The 14,735-nt window shown below is 37.1% G+C and overlaps 1 protein-coding gene across 1 annotated transcript; it reads left to right on the top strand.

Annotated features, from left to right (window-relative positions):
- The first annotated feature begins 4,383 nt into the window (after positions 1-4,383).
- LOC141519926 (large ribosomal subunit protein eL39-like) lies at positions 4,384-4,556 on the top strand. Its single transcript, XM_074231880.1, has one exon. It carries the CDS (start codon positions 4,401-4,403, stop codon positions 4,554-4,556), a length of 156 nt encoding a protein of 51 aa, XP_074087981.1. The 5' UTR covers positions 4,384-4,400.
- The last annotated feature ends 10,179 nt before the right edge of the window (positions 4,557-14,735 follow it).

Below are 14,735 nucleotides of genomic sequence, written 5' to 3'. Positions count from 1 at the left end.
AACAAAACAATAAATAATGAATGGTGGATTTGTTGAACCTATATGATTTTGGACAACTCATTTAAATGGGGGGGGGGGGGTGGAATGAGAAGGTCCTTTCCAACTCCAAATCCTTTAGCCCTCAGCAGGAGTACCAACTTCCAAAAGCCTCTAAAAGCTATTTCCTGTTCCATAAAATTCCTTTTAGGAATGGTGAGCTTTCTTCTGGCTTCTCATAGAATCTTGAAGAGTCTTATTTTTCCTAGGTTCCCAAAATGGGGACCAGCAGTTCTGATGATGCTGTTGGAGTACTCATGAGTCCCAATCTTTTGGACTTTTCATAGTTCACAAGATCTCCCCTGATCAAGGGTAAGGGGATAGTATGGAGAAGGGGATAGAAGAAGTTTCAGTTCCCCCCCCAAGTGCTTTCTTCTCTGGAATGATTCTCCTCTGTATAGACAGATGATTGCATGCCTGGGTTTTGAGTTGGCTTGCTTTTTTACAGAATACCCACAGGGTGTAACTGATTCCCCTTTGCCAATACTAACACACATCCTGAGAAGCATCACTCCATTTGAGTTTTCAAAGACTTTTGCTAACTATTCTAATATCCTTGATTGGTTGGTTGATTGATTGATTCAATGGAGATGTCTTGACCTTGTCTACACCTAGTTCATACCTCTAATTGATTCAGTTGAGAAGTCTGGGTGACCCTCACCCTTATAGTTATATTTTTTTATTTAAATGGATGTCCGAAAGCTCTGAGTCAGAGGTTGTATGTGGGCTTAACCTTTATAAATCATCCCAAAATACTTTTGTTTGGGTTTTGGCTCTAAGCTTCTTCAAAGTGCCACAGATGTTTCTGATTGGTCTCACCTATGGTAAAAAAGGGAAGAGCTATGGCCTCTCTCTTTACTGGCATCAGGCAGTTCCCTTTCTGAACTCATTAAAACCCTGAAGAGGTATTTACTCTCTTCCTGTTCTTGAGAGTTTGTAATCACCACACCTTCCATATAGAAAGAGCCTTTTACTACAGAAACCAGTACCCTCAAGTAAGCTAATATCAAGGACTTAAATACATAAATACCAGTTATAATGAAAATTTTCACAGTATTTCACACACAGTCTCATTTGTGCCTCATAACTTACTTAGTTAAGTATTACAGGTGGCATTATTCCTTTTTGTAAATGAGAAAACCAAAGCTAAGGTGATTTTCTAGGATCACACAGCTTCAGAGAGGTAGGATCTGAACCTACCTCTCTGAAACTTCAAATCCACTATTCCACACTAACTCTGACATCAATTTGCCAACTTCCCAGGACAGGCTATACCTTTCAGATGGCAGACCCTGTATTCTTAAAACAAATTTCATTTTCCCACTTCAGTCTTGGTGAATATTTAAGAAGGGGAGGGGGGAATCAGGCCAACACAAAGAAGAAAAATGTACTGTAGACACAAATTTAGGAGATTATTGTCTAGGAGGGCTGAGGTTGATTAAACTCGACTACAGATTTAATCGGATTCCAACTGGACATGCTCAGAAGTCATTTTTTAAAAAAAAATCTAATTTTTTTTAACTTCAAGCTTAGCCAGAGACCTCACAGAGGTCTAAACACAAGCCAAGCTTGAGCTGTTTTAATTCAACCACTGTTGATTTATGGCTTTAGCAAAAAATGTCTGAAATTTTTTTAGTTGAAAGGTTTTTTTCCCTCCTTTTTACTCTCACATCTCAAATATAGCTGAAGGGATATTTCGCAGGCTTTCCAAAAACAAAACCATCTTTAATATGGAGAGTGAGCTTTGAACATTTTGAATCCAAGGGGGAAAATCCTATGAAAGTTTTTACATGGAAGTAAAAACAAATATTCTATAAAGACATATGAGACTTTCTGTATATTCATTGGATTGACTTAGTCATGGAACAGAGAGCAGGATGGGGGCAAATCCATTGGGGAAAGCCCCCAATGACTTTATGGGAGGTAGAGGAGAAGGTGTGTGTGGGGGGGTGGAAATTAGACTCAGTAAAGCTACCTTTTTTTGTTTGCTTGTTTGTAAACTGGCTTTTCCTCTGTCTCTCAGTTCTGATGCTCACAGTCTATTCCACTCTGAGTAGCAAGAGAGTTTTATTCTCTACTTTTTGACCTATGCCAATTGGGCCTTCATTAAGCAATGTGGTGACCCCATGCATGATCCTGGGTATGTGTATGGGGAGGATGTCATCATAGTGATGCTGAATTTGTTATGGATGCTTGATCAGCTTACTCTACAGAAGCACAGAATTCCCAAATTCAAGAGACCCTCCAACTTCAGTCTCCCCGGTATCTGGCATTAAAACAGAGGCGGGGAACCTTTTTTTTCTGCCATTGGATAGTTATAACATCATTCATGAGCTATGTTTGGTCAAACATTTAATTCACCCCCTAAAAATCCCCTAAATTTATTGAATTTCAGGTCCTGCATAGTTACCTTGGCAATGCCATACCAATACACCCCGGAGGTGCCCTGCCCTTGCTTTAGAGGCATGTGCTACCATGCTGGACCCAATCATCATTATTAAATCATCTTTGCTTCCCTTCCCCCTTGACAGAGAGATTCGGAAGAGTGTCTTTACCAGATTTCTTAAGACATGTTGTCCAAACATGAGAAAGTAGAATGAGATTAATCTTGGTTTTGATGTCTGAATTCAATAATTATTAACTAGGTCTTCCTCCTGTGGAATCTTGGGGACCAGTTCTAATAATACCAACTATTTCCTGTCCATGAAGTTTTTTTAATGTTTAATTGCAAAGTTTTTCTTCCCTTATTTGATTTTCAGAGCAATTCTGTGAGATGGTACAAGTATTTATGCCCATTTTATGTATGAAGAAATAGAGATTTAAGGAGATTACATTGCCCAAAGTTACCAAGAAGGAAGGAAACAAACATTTGTTAAATACTTACCATGTTCTTAGCACTCTTGCCTGTGGCAACAGGCAAGTGAAGAAGCAAAAGTTGACAATACATTGGAATCTGTAGTCACAACTCTACACACAGATGGCTCAGGCCATAGGATCATCTCCTCACTGAAAGCAGCAGTGAGATCAGTACACCTTTTAAAGATAGCACTGTTCACCTCCTGATATAAGGAAAGGGTTAAAAAAGATGCCCTAAAAATTGTCTGCTAACCCAATCCTGGCCTGATTACCAGGGCAGAAGGGGATTTCACTCTGTGATCAAAACACAGAAAAACATCTAAAACATCTTGATTGAAGATGATTCCACTCACCATCAGTACATGGAACATGCTTACATTCATAAACAAAGCAAAATCCAATAGACCTGAAAGACAAACTTCTTAGAGAACTTAACAGGTATCACATGCAAATAGCAACCCTGAATGAAACAAGGTTGGCAAATGAAGACCAGGGTCACTGAAGTTGGAGCTGAATACACATTGGCCATGATGAAGGGGAGCACTGAGAAGCTGGGATAGGTTTTGCAATCAAAATTAGTTTAATTAACAAACTTGAATGTCTACCAAAAGGAGTAAATGAAAGGCTAATGACAGTGGAATTTCCACTTGCAGGAAAATGCCATGCCATCATCATCAATACCTATGCTCCCACCATGATGGTCCCTGATGAGGTCAAAGAAAAATTTTATGAAGACCTGGATACCCTTATCATCAATGCACCTAAAGAGGGCAAATTTATAATTCTGGTGACTTTAATGCTTGAAGTTCCAACTGAAGAAAAGATTTTCATCATCACTAAGATCCTTTCATGTGGAAAGGCTGAAAGTGCTGAATCTACTCCAGCTGAGATTTTCAAGGTAAGAGGTCCATTGTGCATCAAAAAGTTGACTGAAATTTTCCAGGTTATATTGCATGAAGAGATTATCTCTCAGGATTTCAAGAGTTCCTCCACAGTCTACTTCTATAAGGGTAAAAGCAATAGATTGTGAATCACAGTGATGTTTCTCTTTTAGTCATTGCCGGTAAGATTCTTGCCAGAGTCTTTCTCAATAGACTCACCCTTCACCTGGAAGATGGTCATACCCCTGAGAGCCAGTGTGGCTTCAGAAAGGGTCAAGGAATAGTTGATATGATGTTACCTGTCCAAAAACTCCAGGAAAAATGCCAGGAGCAGAAGAAAAGTCTGGATGCAACATTTGTAGATCTGATCAAGGCCTTTGATACTGTTAGTTGTGAGGGTTTATGAAAAATTATGCTAAAATTTGGTTGCCTAGAGATGTTCATCAGTTTTATATATCAGTTTCATGATGGCATGCTTGCTCAGGTTCTGGATAGTGGATTTTGCTCTCATCATCAAGGTAGTGAAACAAGGATGTGTCCTTGCTCTCATACTTTTTAAAAGCATGATGTTCTTTTTTTTTGCCCGTCCAGCCATTGTGGTGGAAGCTCGGCTGTCATCTCATCATCATGTCCTCTCATAAAACATTCAGAATCAAGAGGTTCCTGGCCAAGAAACAGAAGCAGAATCATCCCATTCCCCAGTGGATTCGGATGAAAACTGGCAATAAGATCAGGTACAACTCAAAGAGGAGACACTGGAGAAGGACCAAGCTTGGGTTATAAAGAATGGCCAGTGAAATGAAAGACATTCTACACCAAGACCACCTCCCCCTCCCTACCATTGCATCCATCCATCCATCCATCCATCCATCCATCCATCCATCCATCCATCCATCCATCACTTAAATCGCCTCATTGCCCCCAATAAGAAATAACTACTACTGCTGCTCCTCCCATTTTGTAAACCTGCCTGCCAAAGTGCAGACGTCAAAGAAAACCCCCAGCAAAGTGTTCAAGTGTCTTGCTCTTGAATGTCTTCATCTCTTCCACCCATTTGTTCTGTAAAATGTGTATTGTGATATAGTTTAAATTACTGTTCTCTCCATCTCTGTGTGGCATTTGTATGTTTGAGGTTATGCTTAAGAGGCAAGTTATTCCTGTCAAGAAGAACCAAGCTCAAGCCCTGCCTCAAACAAGCCTTCACAACAACCTCTCTGTGTTTTGTTTTGTGTTCTAAGGAGTTAGAAGAGAGCACCTACCTCACAGGGTTGTTGTGGAGATCTAAGATTTGCAAGCCTTCAGCGGAAGCCTCCAGTGCTGCTAATCCGGAGCTGTCTCAGCCGGATTATGCGCAGCTGACTGTGTTCATTTCTCTAACTCACAGTCAGAGAAGTAGCCTGTTTGACCCCCTGCTTATTTCACACAATAAGTCGTCTTTGTTCCTTGTTGGGAGGTGGTAAATTAAATGTTGGCAACTTTCTTAAAAGTTGTTGGTTATTTGTGTGTTTGGGAAAGCCCAACCTTTTTGTTAGGAACTAGACCTGGTCCAGGTGAATGGCTTCATAATTTTCTGAAGATGCAATTCTGCTAACAAAGGGCTCTTACAAAAAAAAATGATGTTTTCAGCCATGTTATCAAATACCTTCACTGAGGATGAACATGGCCTCAAGGTCAGCTACCACACTGATGGTAAATTCTTCAACTTAAAAAGGCTTCAAGTCAAGACCAAAGTGAAGGGGGGGGTTGATGAATGATTTTCTGTTTATAGATGTCTGTGAACTAAATACAGAGGTCTGAAGCTGAGATCAAACAAAGTATGGATCGATTCTCTGCTGCTTGTGGTAATTTTGTTCTAACAATTAACACCAAGATAACAGGTGCTCCATCAGTCAGCACCACACCAACCATATGTGGGACCATTGGTTAGAGCAAATAGAGAAGTTGTGAATACTGTAGATAAATTCACCTTCCTTGGCAATATACATTGAAGATCATCTAGAAGGATAAGATGCCATATTTTGAGGTCATATCTCAAGTTGATCAAATGTTACTACAGAGAGTGCAACTCTGATAGGCTGGCCACATTATTTGAATGCCAAATGTACACATGGCAAAATAACTATTTTATGGATAATTTACATAGGGCAAGAGCTCTCAGGGGACTCAGAAACAGAAATACTGGGACACTCAGAAGGTCTCTCTTAACTTTGGAATTGGCTATTCAGTGTGGGAGACACTGGTACTAGACTACCCAGAATGGTGTGCCCTCATCCGAGAGGGTGCTATGCTTTATGAGCAAGGCAGAATGAAAGCAGCTCAAAGGTAAAGTGAGTTGCTTAAATTTAGAGTAGCCATTCCTATTCACACATGGACTATTTGTGCCCTACATTGTAGAGCTTGTATTGGTCTGATCAATCATAGTTGGACATTGTTACTAGTCTCTAATATAACTTATATGTATATATATATATATATATATATATACATACAATAAATATATATAAAATAAATATATATATATATGTAATATAATTTTGGTCTTCTTCAATATTGAAGAACAAGAACCAACCACTATATTGATTAATTTGAAAAAGAATTATAAGTGATTTTATTTAAATTTTTTTTTGTTTAGACCTGTGATTTTAATGGCATAAGCAAGTATGTTTACTAATGCATATTGCCAATTATCCCACACCTTTTAGTCTTAGAGAGTGGTCTAGGACACCAAGAGATTGTTTGCTCAGAATCAAATAGCCTTTATGTTTCAGAAGTGAATTGAATTCAAGTCTTTCTAGCTTAGAATCTGTCTCACTTGAAAATCATTTAAAATTTTTTTTCTTAAAGAAAAGGTTTATTTGAGGAAAGATTCCTCATTATTCTCAATCATTCCTAATCATTTATATATGTCAAAAGTTCAAAGATCTGAAGGAATTTTTGAAAGTCTTCTGCCTTTGAGCTCACCCATGGAAACAGATATTAAAACATGCATCTCGGGGCTGCTAGGTGGTGCAGTGGATATAGCACCAGCCCTGGAGTCAGGAGTATCTGAGTTCAAATCTGGCTTCAGACACTTTATAATTACCTAGCTGTGTGGCCTTGGGTAAGCCACTTAACCCCACTGCCTTGAAAAATGAAAAAAAACCCATGCATCTGAAGAGTGTACATGGCAATTTAAAATGTCATGTTCTATCTTTTACAACATAGGTGAGTATTAAAAATCAGGTTGGCACAGTAGAGTACTGACACTGAAGCCAAAGGTGCTGGGTTCAAACCCTCTTTCTGATACTTGCTACTTGTGTGATCTTAGGCAAATTAATTATCCATCCTGTGCCTCAGTTTCTTTGCCTGTGTCAGACTAGATAACTTCTGAGGCTCTTTTCCATTCTTTTTCTTTTTTTAGGTTTTTGCAAGGCAAATGGGGTTAAGTGGACTCCAGGGCCGGTGCTTTATCCACTGCGCCACCTAGCCACCCTGACTCTTTTCCATTCTACTAACCCTCTTTATCCAAATCGAAAAAAGCTGGGGTCCCAAAGAAAAAAAAGCATGATTAAATTGGGAGTCACAAGGCCTGAGACCCAGTCACTCCTTTGCCTCTAACCTGCTGTGTGTGCCTTAGAACAAATGATTTCATCTCACTGAGTCTTATTCCCCTTATCTGGAAGATGAAGGGTTACATTAACATTTTGTCTTTTGCTGTTTTTAAATGTTATTTTATTTCAAATCATGGAATAAAACAAACATTTCCATAACAGTGCAATAAAAAAAGATGAGTATATGTGAAATTGCATATCCACCATGTATATAACTTGCTAGTCCCTCTGAATATGCCACAAAATACCAGTGAATCTCTTTTCCCCCTTTTCCCCTCTTTGTCTCTCTCTATACATATACATATGTATATTATATATACATACATATATGTGAAACTATTTTTTACACACTTCTATTTATCAGTTCTTTTTCTGGATGCAGATGGCATCTTTTTCACATTTTGATTTTTTTGTGTATTTCTAATGTTAAAAATGACTTTGCTTAAAGTTCTTGTCTTTTGCTTTTGTCTGTTCTAGTCTCTCTGACTATTTTCTGTCCATTTATTTTGTTGCTACCTAGGGACAACACCAAAAGAACAATTGTAAGCAGGTTCTGTATTCCCAGATCCCTTCCTACCTCTCCAGTCTTTTTAGTTTTCTCCCCTCCATATACACAGTGATCCATTGATCCTTGTCTATTTGCTTTTTCCTCACAATTGATACTCATTTTCTTGATCCAGCACTTTTTCACTAGCTGACCCCATCCCTAGACTTCTCTACTTTTTTGTTTCTACTCTTTTAAAATCTCACCTTCTGTAAACTATGCTGGTCTCTCACTTTTGCTAGTGCTGTCCCTCCCTCTGAGAGTCCCTTCAAATTATTCTGTCTATATCTCGTTTGTACATAGCTGTCTGCATGTTGTCATCCCTATTACAACATGAACCCCTTAAGAGCAAGGAATGATTTTGCCTTTCTTTGTATTCCTATAATTTAACACAGTGCCTGGTACATTTTAAGTGATTACTAAATACTTGTTGACTTCAGCAAAACAAAAAGTAAATATCTCAAAAATCTATGATTTGTCAATTGGGTAGTTCTTTCTCCAAGGCAGATTGTAACCTTTCCATGATGGTTATTGGGAATTATGACCAAAAAGATAGATAGAAAGAGAGATGATAGATAGATAGATATCACCACTCTATGGCCAACCATATGATGAGTTCCATATTTTGCTAGGCTACTCTATGTGCAACTATGATCAATGGCCTGTCCTCAAAACCTTTCCAACTTGGTAGGAAAACCTGACAGACCTTGCACACCAGTGACATTCCCTCTGAGAACCAAAGGTCACCTCCATACCATGATGAGGTATGTGAGGAAGATTAGTCAACAGAGTGGAGAAAATCTGTCAAATTAGTTGTTGAGCTGCATGGCTTGTCCATTTAATCAAAATGTTTGATCTAGTGGCTCCATGGAGACACAGTTTGTGGTTTTTGCTTGCATAATTTGACCTCTCTTGTCACTAAAATTGGGTGGGAGATAGAGAATTTTTCCTTCCTCCCTGCTGGTAATTATCAACTCAAGAGCTAAATCTGTGGCCCAGAAGATAATTGATTCCCAGAGGGTCTCTGGATCCCTGCTAGTTACTCAAAGCAGTTTGTCACTACTGATACCTTTATAGGTATTCTTCCTTCTACCTTCATAAAAATCAAATTAACCCCTATTGACTAAAAAATATTTATGCATCTAATCCAAAATATAGAATATCTTTATAAACTTTATACAAGTGCCATTATATTAAAATGCTGCATTCATTACAAAATAAACACAAAAATAAAAATGAAAAAATAAAATAGAGATGAAATCATGTTTTAAAATTAAATTATTAAAGTTATTACTTATTAATAGTACAAAAACATTTTTGCTTTTGGAAACAGTGTTATTGATTCATTATTTTAAAATAAATTACCATGTGTGCCCCAAGAGATAAGGACTTGTAAATAATAATTACCAGTAGCTAATTATTCAGTTAATTTGAGCCTCATAACTGGCCAAATAGATGTATTTCTCTTTTATAGAAACTTTTTTTCTTCCAGATATGCAATGCAATAATTAAATAATTGGGCAGAGAATAGGGCAACTTTTTTTTTTATAGGATCCGTGTCTCTCTATTCACTCTACTCAATATAAAATCAATGAGCAAAAGTAAACTCTGATCCAATTCATCAGAAAAGTTTCTATATCAATCTATTCCTCTTTCTTGATATAATTCTGATTACTGGATGGTCAAGTCAAGTCAATGTTTCAGAAACTAAACAAAATGGCAATGGAGATAACAGAGAAAGGCAAACAACAAAGTATCAAACCAAACAAAAAATAATTCCTGCTCAAAATCAGCTTACAATCTAATGGAGAAAACACTGTGCCAAAAATGATATGCCATTAAAAAGATATTGTAATTAATCTCAGACAGACGACATGAGGGCTAAGGAAGATAGGAAACACTTACTACAGATATTGTGTCTATAGATGAGATTTGAAGGAAGAGTAGATTTTGAGGAAATGATGAATTCTGTTTTGGATATGTTCATTTAAGGTATCTCTGAGACACCCAGTTCAAGAAGTTCAATAGGCAATTGGAAATGTGAGACTGAAGGTCAAGGGCTAGACAGATATTAGAATTATCTGCATAGAGAAATTAACTGAATCTATAGGAGTTTGATAGATCACCAAATGATATAGTATAAAGGGAGAAGATGACCTAGGACAGAGTCTTGGGGTCTCAATGGGTGAGACCCAGATGACAGTTTATCAATAGACATTTAGGAGTATTCAGTTAGAACCAGGAGAAAGTAATATCATGGTAATGGGGAGAAAGGAGTGCTCTCCTATCTTTACTAGTGAGTTAGAAGTATGTATGAAAGTGCAACAAGAGTCAGAAAGGGTAACTAGGGAATTTATGTCAACAAGAGGGAGTCAGATCTTTGGGAATGTCAAAAAAGAAAGTGAGAGAAAGAAAGAAGAAAGAAAGAAAGAAAGAAAGAAAGAAAGAAAGAAAGAAAGAAAGAAAGAAAGAAGGAAGGAAGGAAGGAAGGAAGGAAGGAAAGAAAGAAACAAAGAAAGAAACAAAGAAAGAAACAAAGAAAGAGAAAGAAAGAAAGAAAGAAAGAAAGAGAAGGAAGGAAGGAAGAGAGAGAGAGAAAGAGAAGGAAGAGAGAGAGAAAGAAAGAGAAAAAGAAAGTTAAGATGAAATCTGTTTTCTTACTTATGGAGCAGGCATTCCAAAGAGCACAGTGGAAGGTGTGTAGAAGTTTAGAATCAGATGTTGGGGGACAGGTTTTTTTGAGAGGAATGTGAATAAAGTAGTAGTAAGTGGTGGATGGAGAATGGGCTCGTACAATGATGTTCAGAATTATTGGAATGAGGAGGGTAGGTGGGAGCATGTTAATCATTGAGGAATTGGTTCTGAAAAGTTATCATTTTACAAAAAGGGTCAACCTCAAAATAACTGGCAGCTTTATATAGCTGGAAAGATAAAAGGATATCATTACTAGATCAAAACCTATGAAGCTATAGAAGCTTAGAGAGGGTACCTGAAGCACAATAGAATGGATACTCGAAGGAGGCTAGTATGTATGATATTTTATTTTACCTCAGGGCTTAGCATCTAATAAGTGCTTAATAAATACATGCTGATTGATATTTTTGTTTGTATTTTTTTATTATTGTTACTGTAAGGGTTTGAAGGCTAGCAAGGAGGTAAATTTGTCAAGTATAGGAAGGGTAGAAATATCTAATAAGGAAGCTTTTACATTGGGCTGGAGTGGAGTTAGACTAAAATGGGTAAAGAATGTGATCAGGTTAGAGATGTTCACTGAGGAGAGAAGAATGTGACACATATTCTCATTTTCCAATTGGCTGATCATCAGACTAGGCGATCTTGCCCCCCAACACACACACATATATACACACACACTGTATAGAGACCACATCCCTTCTATCTTTAAGGTGCTGTCCAAGGTACTGGGTAATTGTTCACTTCTTCAATCCCACCAACAATGCAATCCTTCAGGGGGAAAAAAGGATTTACTTCTTTTTTCCAGATAGAGTATGAATAGATAATTGCACAGAAAGTGAGTGATCAGAAGCAGGTAAATTTTGTATTGTGCAAACTCAAATAATCACATGGAAAATGGGGGAAGGGAAATCAGTCCACTGGTTGTTTAGCTCCACAAATTTGCCTGATGTCAAAGTGAGTGAATAGTTTGGTGCCTGTGGGTGGGACTTCCTGTATGAAAACTATCAATTCAAAAGATATTATCCAGGAAAGTTAGAAAGAAAGGTGAGTTGGTTATGTAATATAATACAAATTGCTTAAGTGCCACATGGGTCCCCACAAGATATCAAAAGACACAGAGGAAGGACTCCAAGATATTAGGTAGCCTCATTCTGAGGGATCTTGGGGAAAAGACCAAGGACAAGAATTACACAGGATAATAAAGTAAGGATGAAAGGTTTGGCTCAGGCATGATGAGATTTGAGCCTTCCACTCACTGCACCTAAGATTTGATCACTGGGGCTAAGCAGAACAAGTTGAATCATTGTTCCATAGATACCTGGAAACTACACAACAACTATATTTAAGTCTTCAGTTCTCCAGGCTAAACATTCCTGGTTCATTCAACCAATCCTCAGATAGATTCTTGTCTAAAGGTCATTAATCTGATTTTCCAGGCTGATCATGATCTCCAGGTATTTCACCATTTTGGTTGTTCTTCTTTGGAAGTTCTCAACCTTCTTAAGGTTCTTTCTCAAATGTGGCACCCAGGATTGCATGGGCAATAGAATTGAAGTGATGTGAACTAGACAGAATATAACGTGACTTTCTTTTACACCCCCACCCAAATCCATTAAATAAAAAAAAAATTATCTGAATTTATTTGAATTTCAGAGTTCCAAGGTGAAACTTTGAGTAAATCGTTCTATGGTTTTTAATTATTTATTTTATTTTTAATTGTGAGTTAAAACATTTCATAGCATAGTAGAATTAAAAAAGATGAAACTACAAATCCATTACAAATCTATTATATATTACAAATCTATTATATATTCCTTTTAAACATATAATAATCATACAACTTTTTCTCCTTTTTTCTTCCCTCCCATCTCTTCCATAGAGATGTCTACATTAGACACAAGGGCAAAATCATTCTATGTATATAAACATTTTTATTTATCAATTCTTTATATACCTTAATAGGTCCTTTGTAGTTAAAGTCTAAATGACTTAGTCACTCAAAGTTATTCTTAAAACAGTATTGCTCATTTCATTTTTCTCTATTTCAAGCAAGTATATTCATGCTTTTTTTAAAAAAATAAGTTCATCATTTCTAATAGCTTAGTAGATTTCCATCATGGCCATGTACCACAACTTGTTCAGTCATTTCCCAATTGATGAGAATTCCTGCAATTTTCACTTCTTTGCCTCTATGAAGAGAGTTGCTATTAATATTTTAGAACATATAGGTTCTTTTCCTTTTTCATCTAGTCATCTTTGGAAAAAATTTTGAATAAATATAATCCATGTAGTAAATATGGAGTCAAGTAAAACTAATCCTTGCATTGGCCATGTCCCCCAAAATTTGTCTTGCTCTGCAACTTGAGTCAGTTACCTCTCTGTCAGGAGGTGCATGTCTCATCATCTAATTGACTATTGCACTGATCAGAGAAATTCTTGAAATTAATTTTTTTTAAATTAGCAATATTTTATTTTAATCCTTCCCACTACCTCCATTGAAAAAATAAAAGAAATAATATTACCCTTGTAATAAATATACATAGTCAAGTAAAACTAATTCCTGCACTGGTCATGTCCAAATAAATATGTCTCAATCTGCAGCTTGAGTCTGTTACCTCTTTGTCAGGAAGTGACTAACAGTTTCATCATTTAGTTGATTATTGCATCGATCAGAATTTTTAAGTCCTTCACAATCTATCTTTAAAATGTTATTATTGTATGAATTTCTCTTGTTCTGCTCACTTTGCTCAACATAGGTTCATACAAATATCAGGTTTCTCTGAAACCATCCTTTTCATCATTTCTTACATGGAGCCAAAATATGTCTCTTTGCATCTTCTACTCAAAGCAGAAGTGGTACAACAGTATTCTGTTACATTTGTATACCATAATATAATTCATCATGCCCCATTTGATGGGTACCCTCTTAGTTTTCAGTTTTTTTGCCTCTTCAGAGAATATATATATATATAGTTCAAACAATGAAAACCCACCATTGGTTCTGGAAAGCACATACTCAACTTTGCTAGTTTAAAGCACAGTGTGTGCATACTGATAATGATTTACTCTGTAAATGGATGTAACCCAATTTATGCTATCACTACCACCCAAGACTGAAATGTTCTTCCCTTTCCTAAACATAAATATTAAAATCCAACTCAACACTGAACTTTGATTCTCCATCCAGTGGTGTCAAACAAATAGAAATGGAGAACACTAAACTATAATGAAAGATCCTACAGTGCCACATATTGATTTGGAAAAATATTTATTAGCATTATCTTTGTTCTATTCAATTTTTATTTAATTTGTTAAATTTTTCCTGATTACATTTTAATCCAGTTCCCACTTAAGAAGCATTGGGGAGGTGTTTGGCACCTCTGTGCTTGTATAGATCTAGTACTTATAGTGTAAGGAAGTCTTCCTTGGTTGCCAAGAGCATTGAGTTTAGATTCAGAACACCTGAGTTTAGGTCCTATTGCTCTCACTTGCTATCCATATGACCTTAGATAAATCATTTATTTGAGCCTCAGATTCCTGATAGGTGAAATAAAAGTTTGATTAGATGACATTGGAGTTCAAATTCTGAATCTGTGTTTCGGTGCTTCTATGCTTATTCTCCAATGCAAGGTCCTGGGTGGTGGTGGAGAAGTAGCAGGTAGTTACTCTGTTCCATTGCTTATTTAGGGGGGTAACAGCCAGATGTGCTTGCTTCCAATTCAAGAAGTCAAGATTGTCGCTCCCTCACTATGGCATCCGCAATTCCCTTTTTACCTAGGAGTCAGAGCTGTCAGAGTCCTTGGCTCCAGGAGAAAGAAAGGGACATGACTCCTGATGTAGGAGGGAGCATATAATTCAAGATAATTATACTGCAGTCTTCATCCCAAAGGATCTTCATAAACCATATGCCAGGCTTTGAGGATACAGTCATTAAGATGCAGCTGACCTAATAAGTTGATGGAGTATATGCTCTCCACTAATATTCCCTCCCACTGATTAGTCTTGTGAAAATAACTACTCTTACAGCATTTGTTATTTCTAGAACCACAAACATGTATCTGATAACTTTAGACTAAAGATAAACCATCAGGAGATGCCAATTCACTCAGGCCCAGAAATCCAATGATCCAAATT

This window comes from Macrotis lagotis, chromosome 4 (genome assembly GCF_037893015.1).
Source record: "Macrotis lagotis isolate mMagLag1 chromosome 4, bilby.v1.9.chrom.fasta, whole genome shotgun sequence".
In the NCBI taxonomy this organism is placed as follows: Eukaryota; Metazoa; Chordata; class Mammalia; order Peramelemorphia; family Peramelidae; genus Macrotis; species Macrotis lagotis.
This window is presented reverse-complemented; position numbering and strand designations above follow the sequence as displayed.

Bases quoted from the DNA above. Each gene is read 5' to 3' on its own strand.
- LOC141519926 (XM_074231880.1), top strand. From the start codon at position 4,401: ATGTCCTCTCATAAAACATTCAGAATCAAGAGGTTCCTGGCCAAGAAA.